Source organism: Trachurus japonicus, chromosome 17, assembly GCF_045865225.1.
Source record: "Trachurus japonicus isolate A0001 chromosome 17, Traja_1.0".
Lineage (NCBI taxonomy): Eukaryota > Metazoa > Chordata > Actinopteri > Carangiformes > Carangidae > Trachurus > Trachurus japonicus.
In genome coordinates this window covers 3599409-3616841 of record NC_140923.1, presented here as the reverse complement: position 1 = coordinate 3616841, position 17433 = coordinate 3599409, and the positions used below count along the sequence as shown (strand labels likewise).

Here is a 17433-nt window from a genome sequence, read left to right as displayed (position 1 = left end):
AAGGAGAGAGGATGAAAAAAGGGCAAAGGAGGCCGAGGAGAAGAAGAGACAAGAAGAACTTCAATCACTCCATCGAGCAATGAGAGAGATGAAAATGAGAGAAGAGGAGAGGAAGACGGAGGAGGAGAGGAGGAGGCAGGAGGAGAGAAGAAGAGAGATGGAACAAAGGGCCAGAGAGAAGAGAAGAGAAGAACTGAGTCAGAGACTTGAGGAATCACTCCATCGAGCTGAAGAGCATCGACTGAACAGACACATCTCAGAGGAACAAGAGTCCAGACAACGTGTTCTCATGAGCCACCGGGATGAGTTTGAGTCAAACTATGAATCAGACAATGACGAGCTTCTAGAAACACTTTCATCCAGATGCAGCATCCCTGTTCAGGACCTCAGCCTCAGTCAGCTGACTCCTCAACAGCTGGTCGACATCCTTTCAGCCCTGGACAAACTCCTGTTTGATGAATGGGTCAGTGCTCCTCCATCTCTCAGCACTCTGCAGCACACACAAGTCTTCATCACAGAGCTGTGTGCCCTGTCTCTGGAGGAGTCTGATGGACTTTCCCTCAACATCATCTCCAATCACCTGCAGTCCCTGGTGGAGTCCCTCAGCCAATCAGCATGCACGGTTGATGAGAACTTCCTGTTGACTCAAGCTCTGTACCTGAACCTGGTGCACTTCCTCACTGACCACCACGGCAGCTGTGACTCTGATGCAGCTCTTATAGCCAAACAGTGGAGTGAGGGAGACCTTTCCATGGAGGACCTTGTTCTCATTGAATTCCTCGGCATCCTCACATCATCACTAGAGAATGTGGTTGGGAAAGCCTCTCTGTTCATTTTAAAGATAGAAATCCAGTGTTTGGAGCTGCTGTTGTTCAAACTCACACATCTCAATGACAAGGAGATCCACTCAGAATCCAGAGAAATGCTTCTTAAGCTGGTGAAAACACACCAATGGACACCAGCGGAGGCAGTGACTCTGCTCAAAGGGCTGTCAGAGAAATATGAAGAAGATGCTCCAATAAATGAAGTGCTCATGTTAGCTCAAGTGTATGACATATCACCACAGTGGACAGATGACTCTGGACACTCCGTCATCCAGGCTCTGGACTCTGTTGGTCTGGAGACATCCCAACTTGACTTCAGAGAAACTCTCAGAAAGCAAGATGAGAGCAGTCTAGATTCAGCTCTAGAACAATTGAAGACATCAAGGAATTTGGACGACTCTGTCGTCAACAAGATAAAAATCATCACCACTGGTGTCTTAGAATATTTAAAAAGTGCCCCTAAAGAAAAAACATTCATGAAAGATTCCTTTACAGGACCAACCCTGAGTGCAGATAACATCCAAAACGCTCTGTCTCAGCTCTGCAAAGCAGTTTCTGACACAAAAGGCTGGTGGCCCACAGTGCAGCAGATGCTCAGGTGGTGTTTACTGGTGCTGAATGATAAGAACATGCCACTAGAACTGGTTGGTGCTGAAGATGACCCATGTGTCAGAGCCATGTTTGCAGCCACACAGGTCTGCTTGGGAAACAAAGTGGACATTGTTCTGAGCTCTGACGTTCAATTACATGAGCAAACTAAGGAGTGGTCCAACTTCTACAAGCACCTTGGAATATCTCTAAACACAAACATGAAGAAAACTGAATCACACACAAAGAGGGATGTCTATGAAGCAGACATTGTGTACGGTACCATAGACGACTTTGTTTCTGATTACTTTCAGCTTGGATTGGAGGGGATGGAGACAGGAAACTGTCGTTCTCACCGAGGATTCATCATTGAAGAAAGTTGTCTCAGTACTTTACATCATCTGGATCTCTCAGGCCTAAAGGAACATGAAGCCTTAATGGTTGCTGCAGAATTCCTGAAAAGCCTCATGGGTAATTTTAACCATGAGAACATGGAAATGAGACACTGGTTCATTGAGGTTCTTTTCAAGGTGCTCCACTCTGACCTCAACAAGCTTAAAGATAACAGTAAAATCCAAACCATCTTACAAAAATGTTCAGGAAAGGAACTCTCTTCCAGCGAGGTCTACATTCTGACAATTCTTGAGAATCTCCTTGAAGAGTTTACTGTTGAGAAGAACAGGACATCTCCAGGAAGCAAATTGTGTTTGGAGAGTTTATTTGCCTGTGCAGTGCAACTCCAGGCTTCGAAGGGACAAACAAAAGAACTCTTCCAGATGGTGTCAAACCTCGTAGCACAACAACTCTGGTCACCAGTGGAGGCTTTAAACCTCCTTGTAGCTTTAACTGACCACCATCATGATGACAACTGTATTTCCAGCATGAAGATGTTACATATGATACAAACATATCAGGTGTCTTCTGAGTGGACAGATGAGAAGAACCAGTGTCTCATTGAGCTCTTGAACTCATGTAAAACCAAGAATCTGATCGAAAACTTAGAAAAAAGCATCAGAGATGAGAAAGAAAAAGAAATTGACTGTCTTTTTGATGAAATCCAACAGATGAAAAACATTGATGAACACACATTGGATAAATCATCCAAAATAGTAAAGACTGTTGTAAGTCTGATTGAATCTGGAAAGATTAAAAAACACACAAACATAAAGGAAGCTAAAGCTCGGAGTCACAGCACAGACACGGAAAGCCTTCAGGAGATACTGGCAGTCCTTTGCAATGCTGTGCACAAGTGCAATGCTAAAGGAAAGTGGTGGCCAAGAGCCACTCAAATGATCAGTTGGTGTTTCTTGGCTTTGTCTGACACTGGGAAACTCCTGGAGATGGGAACTGGAGAAGGGAAGTCTTGTGTCATAGCAATGTTTGCAGCACTGAAAGCACTCAGGGGTGAAAAAGTAGATGTGGTGTCCAGCTCCTCTGTGCTGTGTCAACGAGATGCAGAAGAATGGAAAGACTTCTACAGATACTGTGGTATCACAGTTGACACAAACACAAATAAAACCAAAGATGAAGAGAGAAAGAAGTGCTACCAGCAGGATGTGGTCTATGGAACAATTGAAGCCTTCGCTGCAGATCACCTTCGTCAGATATTTGAGATGAAAGATGTGAGGCCTGACCGAGGCTTTCAGTGCATCGTCATTGATGAAGTGGACTCACTGCTGCTGGATCAGGGAGTACAGCTGACCTACCTCTCCAGCCCCATGGTCTCCATGCAGCATCTGAATATTATTCTGGCCACGATCTGGAGCCAGGTCAGTCAGTATGGCTTCCTGTCCACCGGACACCAGACATTCATACAGGGTCCCCCGGCTTCATTCTTTGAGGCCATATTTGATTCCATCGACACAGAAGGAATTGAGGATCCCATGGATGTTTTACAAATTGCTGAAGAATCAAAGATAGTGCCAGAAGGATTTACAGATGATTTCTACAAGAGTGAAAAAGATGAACTTCTCAGAAAACTAAAAACCGTGAGTCAAGATTCAATGGTAGATTTTTTCCATGAAATGGAGGACTATGTTCCCTACAGTTTCACTGTATACACTCTGGATGACAATGGATTGCTCCACCTTACTAAGGCCAGAACCTGCAAGAACCAGGACGTCCCAAACCTCAAATTTCTTGTTTTGGAGAAAGGTTTGTGTTGTCCTCTCTATGATTCTGAAGACACTCTCCTTATGGCCATAGTAGAACTAACATTAGAGAAGATTCAGTACACCCCATGCACAAATGATAAAGACAAAATCAGCATCCCTGGTTTCCTGAGGAAACTGATAGAGAAGAAAATGTCAGTTTGGGTTCAGAATGCTTTTCTGGCCATGAGACTGAGGGAGGGACAGGAGTATGTTGTAGAAAATGACGGTGTCTGTCCAGTGGACTTCAGATCCACTGGTATTGTAGAAGTCAATAAGAAGTGGGGCGATGGTCTACAGCAGTTCATTGAGATCAAACACCAAGTCAAACTGAGCACAATCTCAACAGTGACCAACTACATCTCCAACATTTCCCTTTTTGAAAAATACCATGGGAAAATATATGGCACTACAGGGACACTCGGAAGTGACTCAGACATGCTGTTTTTGCAAGAGCTATATCCACATCTCTCAACCTGTAAAATACCAACTTTCAACAGGAAGAAATCATTCGAGGTCAAAGGAACTCTAAAGACTTCAGCTGAACAGTGGAAATCTGAAATTAAAGATGTGGTAATGACTCAAATCTCCCCAAATTCATACAGAGAGGGAAGAGCAGCCTTGGTGATCTGTGAAACTATCAACAAAGCTGAAGAACTGCACAAAGAGCTGGAAAACATCGTCCCAGGTCAGATCATCCTCTACAACCGCAGTGACCAGGACAGTTTGAGTAAAATAGATAAAGTCTTGAGTCCTGGTGATGTGATTGTTGCTACAAACCTTGCTGGGCGTGGCACAGACATAAAAGTCTCAGAAAAGGTGAACAACAGTGGGGGATTATTTGTCATCCTCTCCTTCCTCTCAGAGAATTCCAGAGTGGAACTGCAGGCATTTGGCCGAACAGCTCGCAAAGGTAAACCTGGATCTGCACAGGTGATTATGAGCACTGATCATCTGCAGGAGTCCTTCAGGACAGTGTCTTCTCTGGAGGAAGCAAAGGAAACAAGGGACATGACTGCGGCCGAAAGGATTAAAGATATAATTAAGGATGTCACTGAGATGAACTTGCGGGAGGACCTCTTTTCAGAGTACTGCAAGACCCTAGAGAATATTTACAGGAACACAGACGGAGAAGAAAGAAGAGCTGTAGTTGCCATCATGAATGAGTTCTGGGGGATTTGGTTGCAAACTAAATCAGAAGATATTGACCTGCTGAAAAGAAATGAACTGCAAAAGAGTTTAAAACTTGATGTGTCTAAAGCAAGAAATCAGTGTCAAAGTAAGACTTCGCCTTGCTCTAGTATTTATCAATATATTAAGTTTGGGAATATTGCAGTGGATGAAAAACGATGGGATGTCAGTGCAAGGCTTTTTGAAAAAGCTATGACACAAGATGAAAGTTGGGCAGCAATAGCTTTTTACAGTCATGCATACTGCACTATAAAGCAGCAAAAGGAAGATTACCTCACAAAGGCCAGAGATGATCTCAGAAAAGCACAAGAGTCTCTAAAGTTCCTCAGTGAGGAATGCATGGTGTGCCTGCAGATTATAAAACTGTCCCCTGCTCAATCAACCAACAGTCAACTCAACCAAACCAGCCTTGAAAAACAGTTTTTAAACAAGTGTAAAATGTTGAAGTACTTTGATGACAACATTAGTGAAGCTATAAAAAAGCTGGAGGAGATAAATGACAAGGATGGGGACGCGATAGCCAATAAATCACCCATGTTCTCCTTGGTGTCAAAGGCTGATGAAGATCTCCAAGCAGAGGCTGATAATCTGTACAGTCAAGGTCTGAAGTACGTTTTCGCTGTGGAGGAGAAACCTCGTTTCCCATGGGAAGCTCTGACAGTGTTCTTTCTTGGACTTCTGCAGGTAATTGGTGGGACACTGCTCACTGCATTTACATTTGGAATATTTGCACAAGTTGGCATGGGGCTGATCAGTGAGGGAATATCAGACTGCATCCAGGGCATCGAGTCCATGGTGAAAGGAGAATTCAGTTGGAAATCATGGGCCATAGAAAAAGCCATTTCTATTGGTGTATCTCTGATTTCGTTTGGAGTTGGAAAATTGATTGCAAAGGGCTTCAAAGCCTGTAAAACAGCAATGAAAGAATTGGCCACAAACCTGAAGTCAATGCCAAAGTTCCTCCACAGACAGGCGAAAGATGCCATTAGTACTGTTGCAAGGACAAATGTTAAAAATGCAGTGAAGTGCACAACAAAGAAATTGGTAGAAGAAGCCCTTCAGTATGGATTTGGAGAAGCAGAAAATGCAGTAATGCAAGAAATACTAAATGGCATTAAGGATAAGGTGAAAGAGGGAATTGTAAATGACGTGAAATCCAACATGGAAAAAGAGCCGCTGACTGCTTTAGTAGACTCCATTATTCTCTCACATCTTAAGGATAAAGAACAACTTTCTGATCTCATAGAGGACAAGGAAAGACGGAGTGAACTTCTGTCTATTTTCAGAGAATTAAGCAACACTGCATTACAGCCATTCTATGCAGACCTCAGTTGGCAGCACAAGCTCAACTCTTCCATCTCCAAAGTGATTGACGGAGTGAAGTCACACCTCACAAGTGGTCAAAAGTGGACACGTGTATTTCTGACAACTATCAAAGTCGCTCATTTGGCAGCACTGGGAGGAGAAGCAACCAAAGCAGTTCTCACCCTGTCAAAAGAGTTTTTCTCAAACCTTCACGATGAGCTCAATCAATTTAACCAGGAAAAATGTTCCTCAGAGAACATGAGGCTAAATGATCTTTCTGGACCAGACACTAAGATGCTGAAAAACTTCAAACAGGATTTATCTCAAACCATCAGTGCTCTATTATCCGATGCTCTGGTAGAAGTGTTCCACCGGAAATTCAGCAGTCACATTATTTCTTATGCCCAAGGCAAAGTAAATGGTTACATACGCAGTTCCACAAGAACTCTCTTGAATACAAACAGAACAGAGGAAAAACTCAGAGCTGGACAAAACACCATTGGAAAGATGGATGTAGATCTGACCTCAAAAAACAAACCTCCAGGTAAACAGGCATTGTTGCATGCTAAAAAGATCAAGGACCCTACAACAGCAGGTACTATTCTAGATATCAGAGTCCTGTCAGAAGCCACTGGCACTAAGGTTGTCATCCTAACAGAGGGAAGTGATGGCAAGCTCCAAAAAATGCAAGAACTGAATCCTGGCACTAAACCTGCCAGTCAAACCGTGACACTGATCTACAGGCCAAAGAGTTCCCAATACCCTAAGGGCCATTATGATCTGCAGATCAATAATAAGATTGTCCCTGTAATCAATGAAGGCAAGAGCTGCCTGTTTCATGCTTTAGCACGAGGGATGAAACCAGAGGCCAGTGAAAAAGAGATCACCTTGGAGGCTGGCCGGCTCAGATCTGTGGAGGCTGATGCTCTCAAAAAACATTCAGGCCAATGGGAGAAGTTTGTTGAATGCAAACTGTGGACAGAGAGAATTAGAGGAGGGGACTGGTACATGGCAGAGGGAACTGGAAAAACAATTAAAGAATCCAAAGAGCGGCTCAAAAAAACCGGTGGAAAAGTTAGAAATTACAGCAAGGCAAGAATAGACAATCGTGGTTATGGAAAGTTCATCAACGCAGATCATCAACCACCAAAGAGTTGTATATTAAATGCAAAATGTCTGACGAATAGCAAGTTAGCTCAAGCATTAGCTCAAGATGAAAATGTTGGCAATTTTGTATCCGTGAATGTGCCAAAAGAACTACATCGTGAGTTTCCTAGTACACGGTCACCAACTTTCAGGAACGAAGTGACAAAAGCAATATCCAAGGATGATGTTGTGGGTACCTTCAAACTGACCATTGTAGGTTCAATGCCCAGATGCAAGTTGATCAGTGGAAACAACTTAAACAATTTTCAGAACAGTGAGATGAGTAAAACCAGGCTTGCCACTTTTGAACAAAGTTTTCCACGACATTCTAAAAAAATGGTACAAACATGGTACAACAAGCTTAAAAACAAAGGCATCATGACAAAGGCTGATCTCAACACCCTGACTAAGTGGATCGACAACCGTGGCTATGAGAATCAAAACGACCCACACAGGAACCAAGTCTCCAGTCTCCTACAAGGGTAAAATTAGATTTTAAGTATAACTGCAGTATTTGTCGTGTGATAATAGTTAATTATGTAATGGGTGGTAAAAAAAATATGTACAGAATATACACTAAAACAAACGCATCAATATATGAGACAACTTACACTGAATTGTCTGTCATGATTTGCAGTTGATCTAAATTAAGTCATCTCTCCATCTATGTTCTGTTTACAGAAAAGGAAAATAAGTTGAGAGATTCACCTCCCAGATGTCGACATGGAAGCACTGATGGATGGATACACAAACAAATTGAGGATTTTCTCTAAAACCATTGATTTAACTATAAGTTATTAGTTAAGTAGCCTAAATTAGATGAGGAAAAAATATATAAATCAGAACTGCATTATGTCTTCTAGTGATGGAATGGTCAAAAAGCAGCAACATCCCATTGAGAGGATGTTATTGAAAGGAGCCAGCTAAGGTGGCTTGGGCATCTGTATCAGATGCCTCTTGGATGCCTCTCTGGGGAGGTGATAAGGCACATCATCTTTTTCTGTGATGTTTTTATATTTGTAAAAGAGCATATTTTGTAACCTTGATTGGGATCTCTATATTGGGAATTAGATCAACAGTAACAGCAGCAAATTGAACTGGGGGGTTTCAAGCCACTATTTTGGTTAAACTGACAATCTTGATTTAATTTGAATTGTGTTTTCATTTTATGTAACTCTGACTCATCATTTACTGATCTTAATATGGGATAGTTCCTACACTTGATTATTATTGATTAGAGATTATCATGATAATAACTTTTGTGTTTTCTGCTTAAAATTGTACTAATTTTATGCTTTTTACACTGGTTTATTAATTTTAGTTTGAATGTATGATACATTTTATTTTCATGAAAAAAAAATGAAATGGCTAAAGTGTGATTAATGTCAGACTCTTGAAAGTGATGTGTATGGACTTTAATGTTATTGTTGTGTAGGTAACATGTCTGTGATTGATTGAGTGATAATAAATAAGTGTTATTTCCTGTGGTCGAGTGATGTGTTAATCAGAGCTGCACCTTTCAGATTCAGATTAAGAGTCAGAAAATCTTTATTGTCCCCTGCACAAAGCAGTGGAAGTTGTTCTTACACGTGTGCATACGTGCGCATAAAAGAAACATAAAAACACAGTTTAGCATAACATAAAACAGACAACAAATAGATATATAATGACACAAGCAAGATACAGAATGACACAAGTAAAAACAGCATAAAAACCTTAAAAAGAAGAACATTAAAAGATATCAAAGTGAATTATTGATGATGTTGATGGCGGATGTGATGAATGATTTTTTCCCTAAGCTTGTCCTTGCTAAAGGGACCCTGTAGCGACGGCCTGAGGGAAGAAGTTGGAAAGAGTTGTGGAGTGGGTGAGAGGGGTCTTGTAAGATGGTGATGGCTTTACGCCTGCCTGTGTGTGGAGATCTGAGAGGGAGGACTGTGTGGTGCCTGTTATTTTACTTGCATATCTGATGATGCATGACAATTTGTTTTTGTCCTTGACAGAAAGAAAAGTGTACCAGGATGAGATGTTGTAAGTTAGGACTGACTCAATAAGTGATCTGTAAACAACTGTTAAAATGTTTAACACACTCACATTAAAACTCCTCAATTTCCTCAGCAGAAACAGTCATTGTTGTGCCTTTTTGTAGGCTTGGTCAGAGTGGACAGAGAAGGACAATGTTCGGTCCACCTCAATGCCCAGATACCTGAAAGCCTCCACCTGCTCCACCTCCTGACCTTTGATCACCAGTGGCTGCAGCAGTGAGTGGGTGGAGTCACGATGTGTCACTCTGCTGCAGCAGCACAGTTCCTTTGTCTTCAATATGTTTAGCTCTAAGAAGCTATCCTCTATGAGAGAGACGAGTGAGTCCACCTGCTGGTGATATGCTGTTAAACTGTTAGTGTCTGTCAGGTGAGCCACCAAGGCCATGTCATCCGCATATTTGATAAGTGTCATTTTGTCCATGTTGCAGGTTATTTTGTTTGTGTAAATGGAGAAAAGAATAGGAGATAAGACACAACCTTGCGGGACCCCTGTGTTTATGGTGATGTTGGTGGATCTTTTGCCGTTGACTGTTACATGCTGTGATCTGTCCTGTAGAAAGTGACCAATCCATTTAACCAGTGTTGGGTTGACCTGCAGTTCAGTGAGCCGGTCTGATAGGGTGTTCGTGTTGACTGTGTTAAAAGCTGAGGAGAAGTCCATAAATAAAATCCTGGAACATGCGTGAGTGTGGTCCATGTTTTTGGTGACAGTGTCCAAAAGTGTCAGGCAGGCGTCCTCCACCCCTCGCTTGGCTTTATAGGCAAACTGGAGTGGATCCAATTTGTCTGCGACTGAGCAGGTCAAAAGGTCACATACCACCCGTTCCATGCACTTGCATAGGACAGATGTCAAGGCCACTGGTCTGTAGTCTTTGGGGGCCATAGCTTTGGTACTCTTGGGGATTGGAATAATGGTGGATTCTTTCCATGAGCGAGGAACAAAGCCTGAAGCCAAAAGCAGCTGGAAGAGCTGGGTCATGACATCCCCAAGTTGAGTGGCACACTCCTTGAGAATTCGATCACGTAGTCTGTCTGGGCCTGATGATTTCCGTGGGTTTACTTTGGAAAGAAAGTGGACCACTTTATTTTTCTCTATCTTAATTGGAGTATGTGGGGGGTCGGGGGTGCTGAGGGTCTCAGGTCTCGACAGGTGTGAGTTGTCGAATCTACTGAAAAATGTGTTTAGCTGCTCTGCAAATGAGGTGGGATCAGGGCATTTGATATGTGCAGGCCTCTGCTCTCTGCCCGTCATGAATTCCTTCCATCTCATTGTATTGGTGTTGTTTCTCTTTAAGATGATGAGCATGGCACCACTCTTCTGCACGTTCAGCCTGACAGAGCAGCTGGCATGACCACAGACTCTGGTCTGTCTGGTTGTCCCACCTGCATATTTTCACAGGTGGCACCTTTTCTGGGAAACCTGTCTGATTCTCTTCAGTCGGTCAGGTAGAGTTCATCCCTCACACACCACACAGCAGCTCAGAGGACCACACACCGCTCTGCTGATGGTGCTTTGAGGAGGGCATTCTTCAAGATAAACAGGCCACAGGGCTCTGGTCTGCAGCCTGAATCAAGGTAACATGACCTTAGGCACCAAAATGATCCTGTTTTAATCAGCTAACCTGCTTCTGTTTACGGTTTCACTTTCACGGTAGAACTTTTAGTTCTATTGTTGGAAAGTCATGACCAGTGGTTGTATTCCCATAATTTGGGGGTTCGGGACAATATCATTTTGCCATAGATTCGGATGATTGGCTGTGAGCTACAGCCTCTTAATCAAGATTTAGTTTTTTAAAGTAGCTCATTTAAGCTGTGACCAGTTCCTTTGTGAACAAACTATCAGTGGGAAATGGTGATACTGAAGAAAACCTAAAAACACTGATTTAAATCATATTATGCAATCACTGTTTTTTTTTAATGAAATTGTGTTATAGTGAAAAGATGTATGTATTTATGTATGTGTGTATCATGATTCATGACAGTGGTCAGACTTGACAGGGTTATGACTCATACATGCAGTATGAATTCTGACACACCTATCATTATCACTTCAGTGTGTTGAGTTGATGTCTCTCCCCCTGGTTCCACTGGTCTGGTAACAATCTGAGGCATTTTGTCTCACAACATAACAAACATAATTTAGACTGACACTCAAACATACAAGTTTTTTTTTTGTAAGACAGATAAAATGTAGAAATCCCTGTAGAAACACTTATCCGTGCACATAGTAGATGTTGTTTGCAACTGCATATTTGTTTTCTCTAATAGCGATAGACTTTTAGTAGTAGACAAGTTATGTAACGTAATGTATACAATCTTCATAACATTTATAACGTTTTGTGATTTGGAAAGTAAAGAGTCAGAGGAGTGAACTCACATGCTGTTGTACTCTTTGTCCAGTTCAGACTGAGCAATGGACTCTGAATTTGGAGTGGTGATGGAGGTGGCAGCACTTGGGCGTCCTTTTTCCCTTGGAATGTTGTATGACTGTCGCAGAGACTCTCTTGTGTCTGGTAAGGATTCACTGTAAAGATAGATAATGTTGATCACAAACTAAGTTTCAGCAATTATAGCTTCTGTTTCCTGCTGCAGCTGTCAGATATTTAGCATGAGATGAACATGATGATAAGCTCAAATAGGTAGGTAGTAGGACCCTTATCTCCACCCAGAAACACATGATGATGGCTTGTCTTGGTGGCAAGTAGTTGTCACAATTTCTCTTGGGAAGACCAGCTGTTTCCTGAGGTCTGCCAACATCTGCCCCCTCTACCACTTGCCAGATGTGAGCATATTGAGAATCTTCTAAGCAGGATGTTGGTGTGACCTGCCAGGCTTTCAAAATCCTGCTAGGCCATGCTTTGTTTTTGTTGATATGCAGTTTCCTGCGCAGTATTTATGAGCAAGTTTGCTAAGTTCTTTCATTCCAGCACATGCAAGACTTTTCCTGTTCGTACTCTATGATGATGGGTTTGACAGGGAGCTTCAGCATGTACTGGCCAAAGAGACCTATGTCTGAAAAGCAGCAGGACAATCCTAGTCATTTATGGATGAAGCTGTTGGCAAGGGCAATCCATCATGCTGATTTAGGACAAGGAAATCTCGCAGACCTTTAGAGGCCACATGACCGTTTGATAGACAATGTGCTGTACAGTTCTCAACGGGCCTACGCGTACGCACAAAACGGGGCTGAAAGTGGCGTACGTGACTTTTCACGCCAAGGTTGTGATCTATAAAAAACAAACGTGATGGGAGAATGTGCGCAGCTCTAAGCAAACTCTGACCCATGTGTACGCATGGTTTAGAGGAAAAGGGGAATTGGCGACACAGACGGTGTGGTGGTGAACTGAAGTCAGACTCAGGAAATGATGATTGAGAAGAACGATTATGTTTTTATTATCGGCCGTCACACATTTAATTTCAACCCGTATGCGTTAGATCCATGTTGCCACGGTGATTTAATTCAACAGCGTTATTTTGCATCGGACTGGTGTTTCAGAAACATCTTCTTAGAATCTAACTGAAAATTCAAAATCAAAATTCCTTCTCTATATTTAATCACCACCGTCTCTCCGTCATATTGTCCACTCCCAGAGCGCAGGAGGAGGAGAGGACGGCGCTGCTGCATGGGATAAATACATGGTGTAAATAACTATATGTTCCTATGATACTGTGAACATATGATCTTGAGTCAATTAAATCTCAGACCCTGGGGAAAAAAATCCAGTTAATAGTTCCCATAATTGTTACATTCTGTTTTCTTGTTATCAAGAGAAGTGTCATGTTTGATCATTCCTCAGAATGTAACGCAGGGTTTTATAAGTCTGAATATTTACTGGCGCACGCAAAACTTGGCTTTTGGGCGTACGTACACTTTTAGTAACAACCCCACGCACAGTTTTATAAATGAGACCCCTGGTGGGGTAGAGTTAATGACATTTTAATTTCACTGAGATGAATACCTTGATTGAAAACACATCATAAACTGACTCTGGAATCTGAATTTGAATTTTGCCTCTTGTTTTGCAGGAATGACATTATGGGACCATGATGACCTCAAAAAGTATATAAGAGAAAGACCACAGAAATACAATGATTTTGTGATAGACTCATCTGAATCCCTTGAGGGCAAATCTTTGGCTCTAAATGTAGAAGGATCACTGAAGGCAAGTTTCATGAGTGGACTGATAGAAGTTGGTGGATCTGCTAAATACCTGTATGATAATAGGACATCCAAAAAACAGACAAGAGTAGCACTCACGTACAAGTCTACAACAAGGGTTGAGGAACTCTCAATGAACCATCTAGGAAGAGACAATATGAAGCATACATATGTTTTTGATAAAGGAATCGCCACACATGTAGTCACAGGAATTATTTATGGGGCACACGCTGTCTTTGTGTTTGACCGTGAGGTGTCAGAAAAAGAAAATCATCAAGACGTTCAGGGAAACTTAGAAATGATCATCAAGAATATACTTGTTAAAACAGGCAAAGGTTCCCTGGCACTGGAAAAAAACATTGAGGAAAATGTTGAGCAATTCTCCTGCAGATTCTATGGAGACTTTTCTCTTGAGAAACCTCCAACATCCTTTCAGGATGCAATAGAAATCTATCAAAGTCTCCCAAAATTGCTGGGGCCCAATGGAGAAAATGCTGTACCATTGAAGGTCTGGCTGTTGCCACTGACAGTTTTAGACTCTTCTGCTGCTAAACTTGTCCGTCAGATCAGTATAGGATTAGTTCAGGAAGCTCAGAGCGTCCTAGAGGACTTCAATGAGCTGGAAATGAGGTGCAACGATGCAGTGAGAACAACAACTGTACAACAGTTTCCACAGATTGGTCAAAAACTTAAAAGTTTCAAACAAAAGTGCTCAGAGTCCAAACTGGAATTTAAACAAAACTTGGCAAAGACACTTCCTTCAATCAGAGGAGGAGGTGAAGAGGAGGCCGTGCTCATAGAGATCCTGAAGAAGATACACTCTTCTCCTTTCAACAGAAAAAGCCTGAATGAGTGGATGGACTGGAAAGAGAGAGAAATCTACACCTTAATGTCTTTTACCGACATGATGAAGAACACAAAGGTCATCCAGTCTCAAAATCATCTGAACAAAGAAATCCTCAGTGTGGAGCATGCTGTGTGTTTTGTCTTCACCTCACTGGGAAGTCATGAACCGTTCCTCTCAGCTTTATCAACCTACTTAAGAGGAAAACCCAAAGCAGACGATGTTCAACATCCACAAACTCATGATGTGGAGAAGGAACAGTGGTTTGCCTCAAAAGAAGTAGCAGATGAAATGAGGCTTAAAGCAAAGCTGTTCATTGACTTTGCAGAGGCCAACAAGGAGAACAAGAACATAAAGTTCCTGACAGTCGGTTTAACAAATGACACAAAGAAAGGTTCAAGCATCTACCTTTATAAACACAGCTTCCCTGTCACTGAGAACTTTGAACCTCCTTCAAAGCCTGAAACTGTGACAGTGAGTGACAGAAACCACAACAGTGTGACTCTGAAGGTTTCTCCACCCAGGTTTGGAGCAGAGTTCATCAGCTCCTACTCTGTAGAGTACCGTGTCAGTGGAGAGGATGGATGGAAGCAGCAGACAGCAGCAGAGGCTGGAGAAGTCACAGTGAGTGGTCTGAGTCCTGACACAGAGTATGTGTTCAGATGCAGAGCAGTGACCTCAGTAGGTGTTGGACCAGTCCTTGAAGTCACTGGTTCCACTGAAACTTTGCCTTGCAGCCCTCCAGGAAAACCTCAAGTTGAATCAAACTCCAGTGAGATATCAGTCATCTGGCAGAAACCTGCTGAGCTTGGACAAGATGTGCAGGTGTTGAGCTACATGGTGGAGTACGCCCAAACACACAGCGAGGGGCAAGAAGAAGATCTCCAATGGAAACAACTGGTGTCGAGGGCTGAGGAGGCGATCATTTCAGGACTTCAGTCAGAGACTGGATATGCAGTCAGGGTCAGAGCTGATTGTGGAGCAGCTGGCAGAAGCAAGGAAAGCATCACTGTTCATGTCTGCACAACAATACCCAAACCTGTCTCAGAAAACTTCAAACAGACAAGTAAAGGGACAAATTCTCAATCGCCCATCCACTTACAAAAAGTAAAAATCAACACTCCTGGATACAGGAGGTATAACTTTGGCAGAGAAAGCTCAAGGAGAAATCGCACTGTGATTCTTCTTGGAGCGACTGGGTCAGGAAAGTCCACTTTGATCAATGCAATGATCAACTACATTGTTGGTGTAGAGTGGAAGGACCAAGTCAGATTCACATTAACTGATGAGGATCAGTTGAGATCTCAAGGTGAAAGTCAGACCTCTGCAGTCACTGTGTACAAAGTCAACCATCAGGAGGGTTTTAAGATAGACCACTCTCTGACCATTGTTGACACACCAGGCTTTGGAGATACAAGAGGCATAGAGAGAGACAAGACGATTGTAGAGCAGCTATGTCATCTCTTCTCCTCTGAACATGGTGTCAGTGAGATTGATGCTGTGTGTTTCGTAGTTCAGGCTGCTTTACCGCGGCTCACACCAACACAGAAATATGTGTTTGATTCAGTTCTCTCAATCTTTGGAAAAGATGTGGCAGGAAACATCAGAGTTCTGGTGACATTTGCAGACGACCAACGTCCACCAGTTCTAGAGGCGATCAAGGCTTCAGGTATCCCATGTCCTAAAACAGAAGATGGACTCCCTGTTCACTTCAAGTTCAACAATTCAGCTTTGATTGCTCACAACAAGTCGTCTGCAGCAGAGAGCAGGAGCAAGAGTGACTCAGATGAAAACTGTGATCAGATGTTTTGGAACATTGGGACAAAAAACTTCAAGATGTTTTTTGGTGCTTTCAATGTTACAGTCACCAAAAGCTTGACACTGACACAAGAAGTCCTCAGAGAAAGAAAGCATCTAGAGAATGCAGTTTTTGATTTGCAGAAGCAGGTTAAACACGGATTAGCCAAGCTAGAGGAGATAAAAGAGGCAGAAAAACAACTTCGAGAATTTGAGAAAGAGATCAGCAGCAATGAGAATTTTGAGTCCGAAGTCATTGTCATAAAAGCAGTTCAATGTGATCTTTCTGGAACTGGGAAATACATCACCAGCTGTCTGAAGTGTGATTTTATCTGTCACGATGATTGCCCATTTGACAACGAAGACATAAAACACTGCCCTGCAATGGGAGAGAATGGAAACTGTACTAACTGTCCAGGCAAATGTCATTGGCGTGTACATTTAAATAAAAAGTACAAATGGCTGAAGAAAGAGGTTAAAGAAAAAGTAACAGCAACAAAGATGAAAGAAAAGTACCTTGAGGCTAAAGAGGCTAAGATGGCTGTGCAGGTACAGATTGAAGAAATAGAGGCTGAATATGATCTTGTGAAGGTTGAGGTGATGACACTGATGGAAAGATCCACCCAGAGTCTGAAGAGACTTAGACAGATAGCACTGAAGCCAGATCCACTCTCCACTCCAGAGTACATCAACATGCTCATTGAAGAAGAGAAATCTGAGCACAGACCAGGCTGGAAGGAACGAGTTCAGTCCCAGATGGACATGAGAGAAAGAACTGAGATTGTGGCTAAAATAGAGAGAAGAGAGAACCTGCTCCAAAATCCAGAGTGATCACGGCTGTTTTTAACTAAAGCTTTCATGAGACCTGAAGAGCTTCCACCAGGACAAAGAGGAGATCCACTCTGACTCTGATCATAAAGACAGAACCAACAGGACAGAGCGATGGACTGAGACAGTCTCAACACTGACACTTCAATGACTATGACCAAGAAAAGATCACAAACACACGAGTGGGAGATAAAGACTAAACCTGAACCAAAAGATTTCTGCAGTTTTTTGTATTTGCAATTTACCAAACAGGAAAAGACAGATTTAGTGTGATATGATTTACAGTAACACACCTTTGTTTTACTTTTTTTTTTGTAAATAAAAAGAAAAGAAAAGAAAGAGGTTTTTATGCCTAAAAAATTTAATTATAACTGTTGTTCACATGTACTGTTCATTTTTATTTTAATGGCTACAATGAGAATAATGTCAGACTCCTGACACTGATGTGTATGGACTTACATGTTATTGTCCTGTAGAGAAACATAATGAGTAAATGATGATAAATAAACTTCAGTGAGGATCAAGTGTTGTTACCTGAGGTCGTCTGATGTTTCAG

The 17433-nt window shown here is 42.2% G+C and overlaps 2 protein-coding genes across 2 annotated transcripts; both read left to right on the top strand.

Annotated features, from left to right (window-relative positions):
• The first annotated feature begins 238 nt into the window (after nucleotides 1-238).
• LOC146969762 (uncharacterized) lies at nucleotides 239-7690 on the top strand. The gene has a single exon (XM_085804395.1). It carries the CDS (start codon nucleotides 290-292, stop codon nucleotides 7688-7690), a length of 7401 nt encoding a protein of 2466 aa, XP_085660521.1. The 5' UTR covers nucleotides 239-289.
• A 3803-nt stretch (nucleotides 7691-11493) lies between these two features.
• LOC146969761 (uncharacterized) lies at nucleotides 11494-16891 on the top strand. The gene is made up of 2 exons (XM_085804902.1): nucleotides 11494-11762; nucleotides 13276-16891. Exons 1-2 carry the CDS (start codon nucleotides 11663-11665, stop codon nucleotides 16878-16880), a joined length of 3705 nt encoding a protein of 1234 aa, XP_085661028.1. The 5' UTR covers nucleotides 11494-11662; the 3' UTR covers nucleotides 16881-16891.
• Nucleotides 16892-17433: the final 542 nt, after the last annotated feature.

Coding starts and splice junctions, on each gene's coding strand:
- LOC146969762 (XM_085804395.1), top strand. CDS start 290: ATGAGCCACCGGGATGAGTTTGAGTCAAACTATGAATCAGACAATGAC.
- LOC146969761 (XM_085804902.1), top strand. CDS start 11,663: ATGGACTCTGAATTTGGAGTGGTGATGGAGGTGGCAGCACTTGGGCGT. Junction 11,763..13,275: donor CAGAGACTCTCTTGTGTCTG/GTAAGGATTCAC, acceptor CTTGTTTTGCAG/GAATGACATTATGGGACCAT.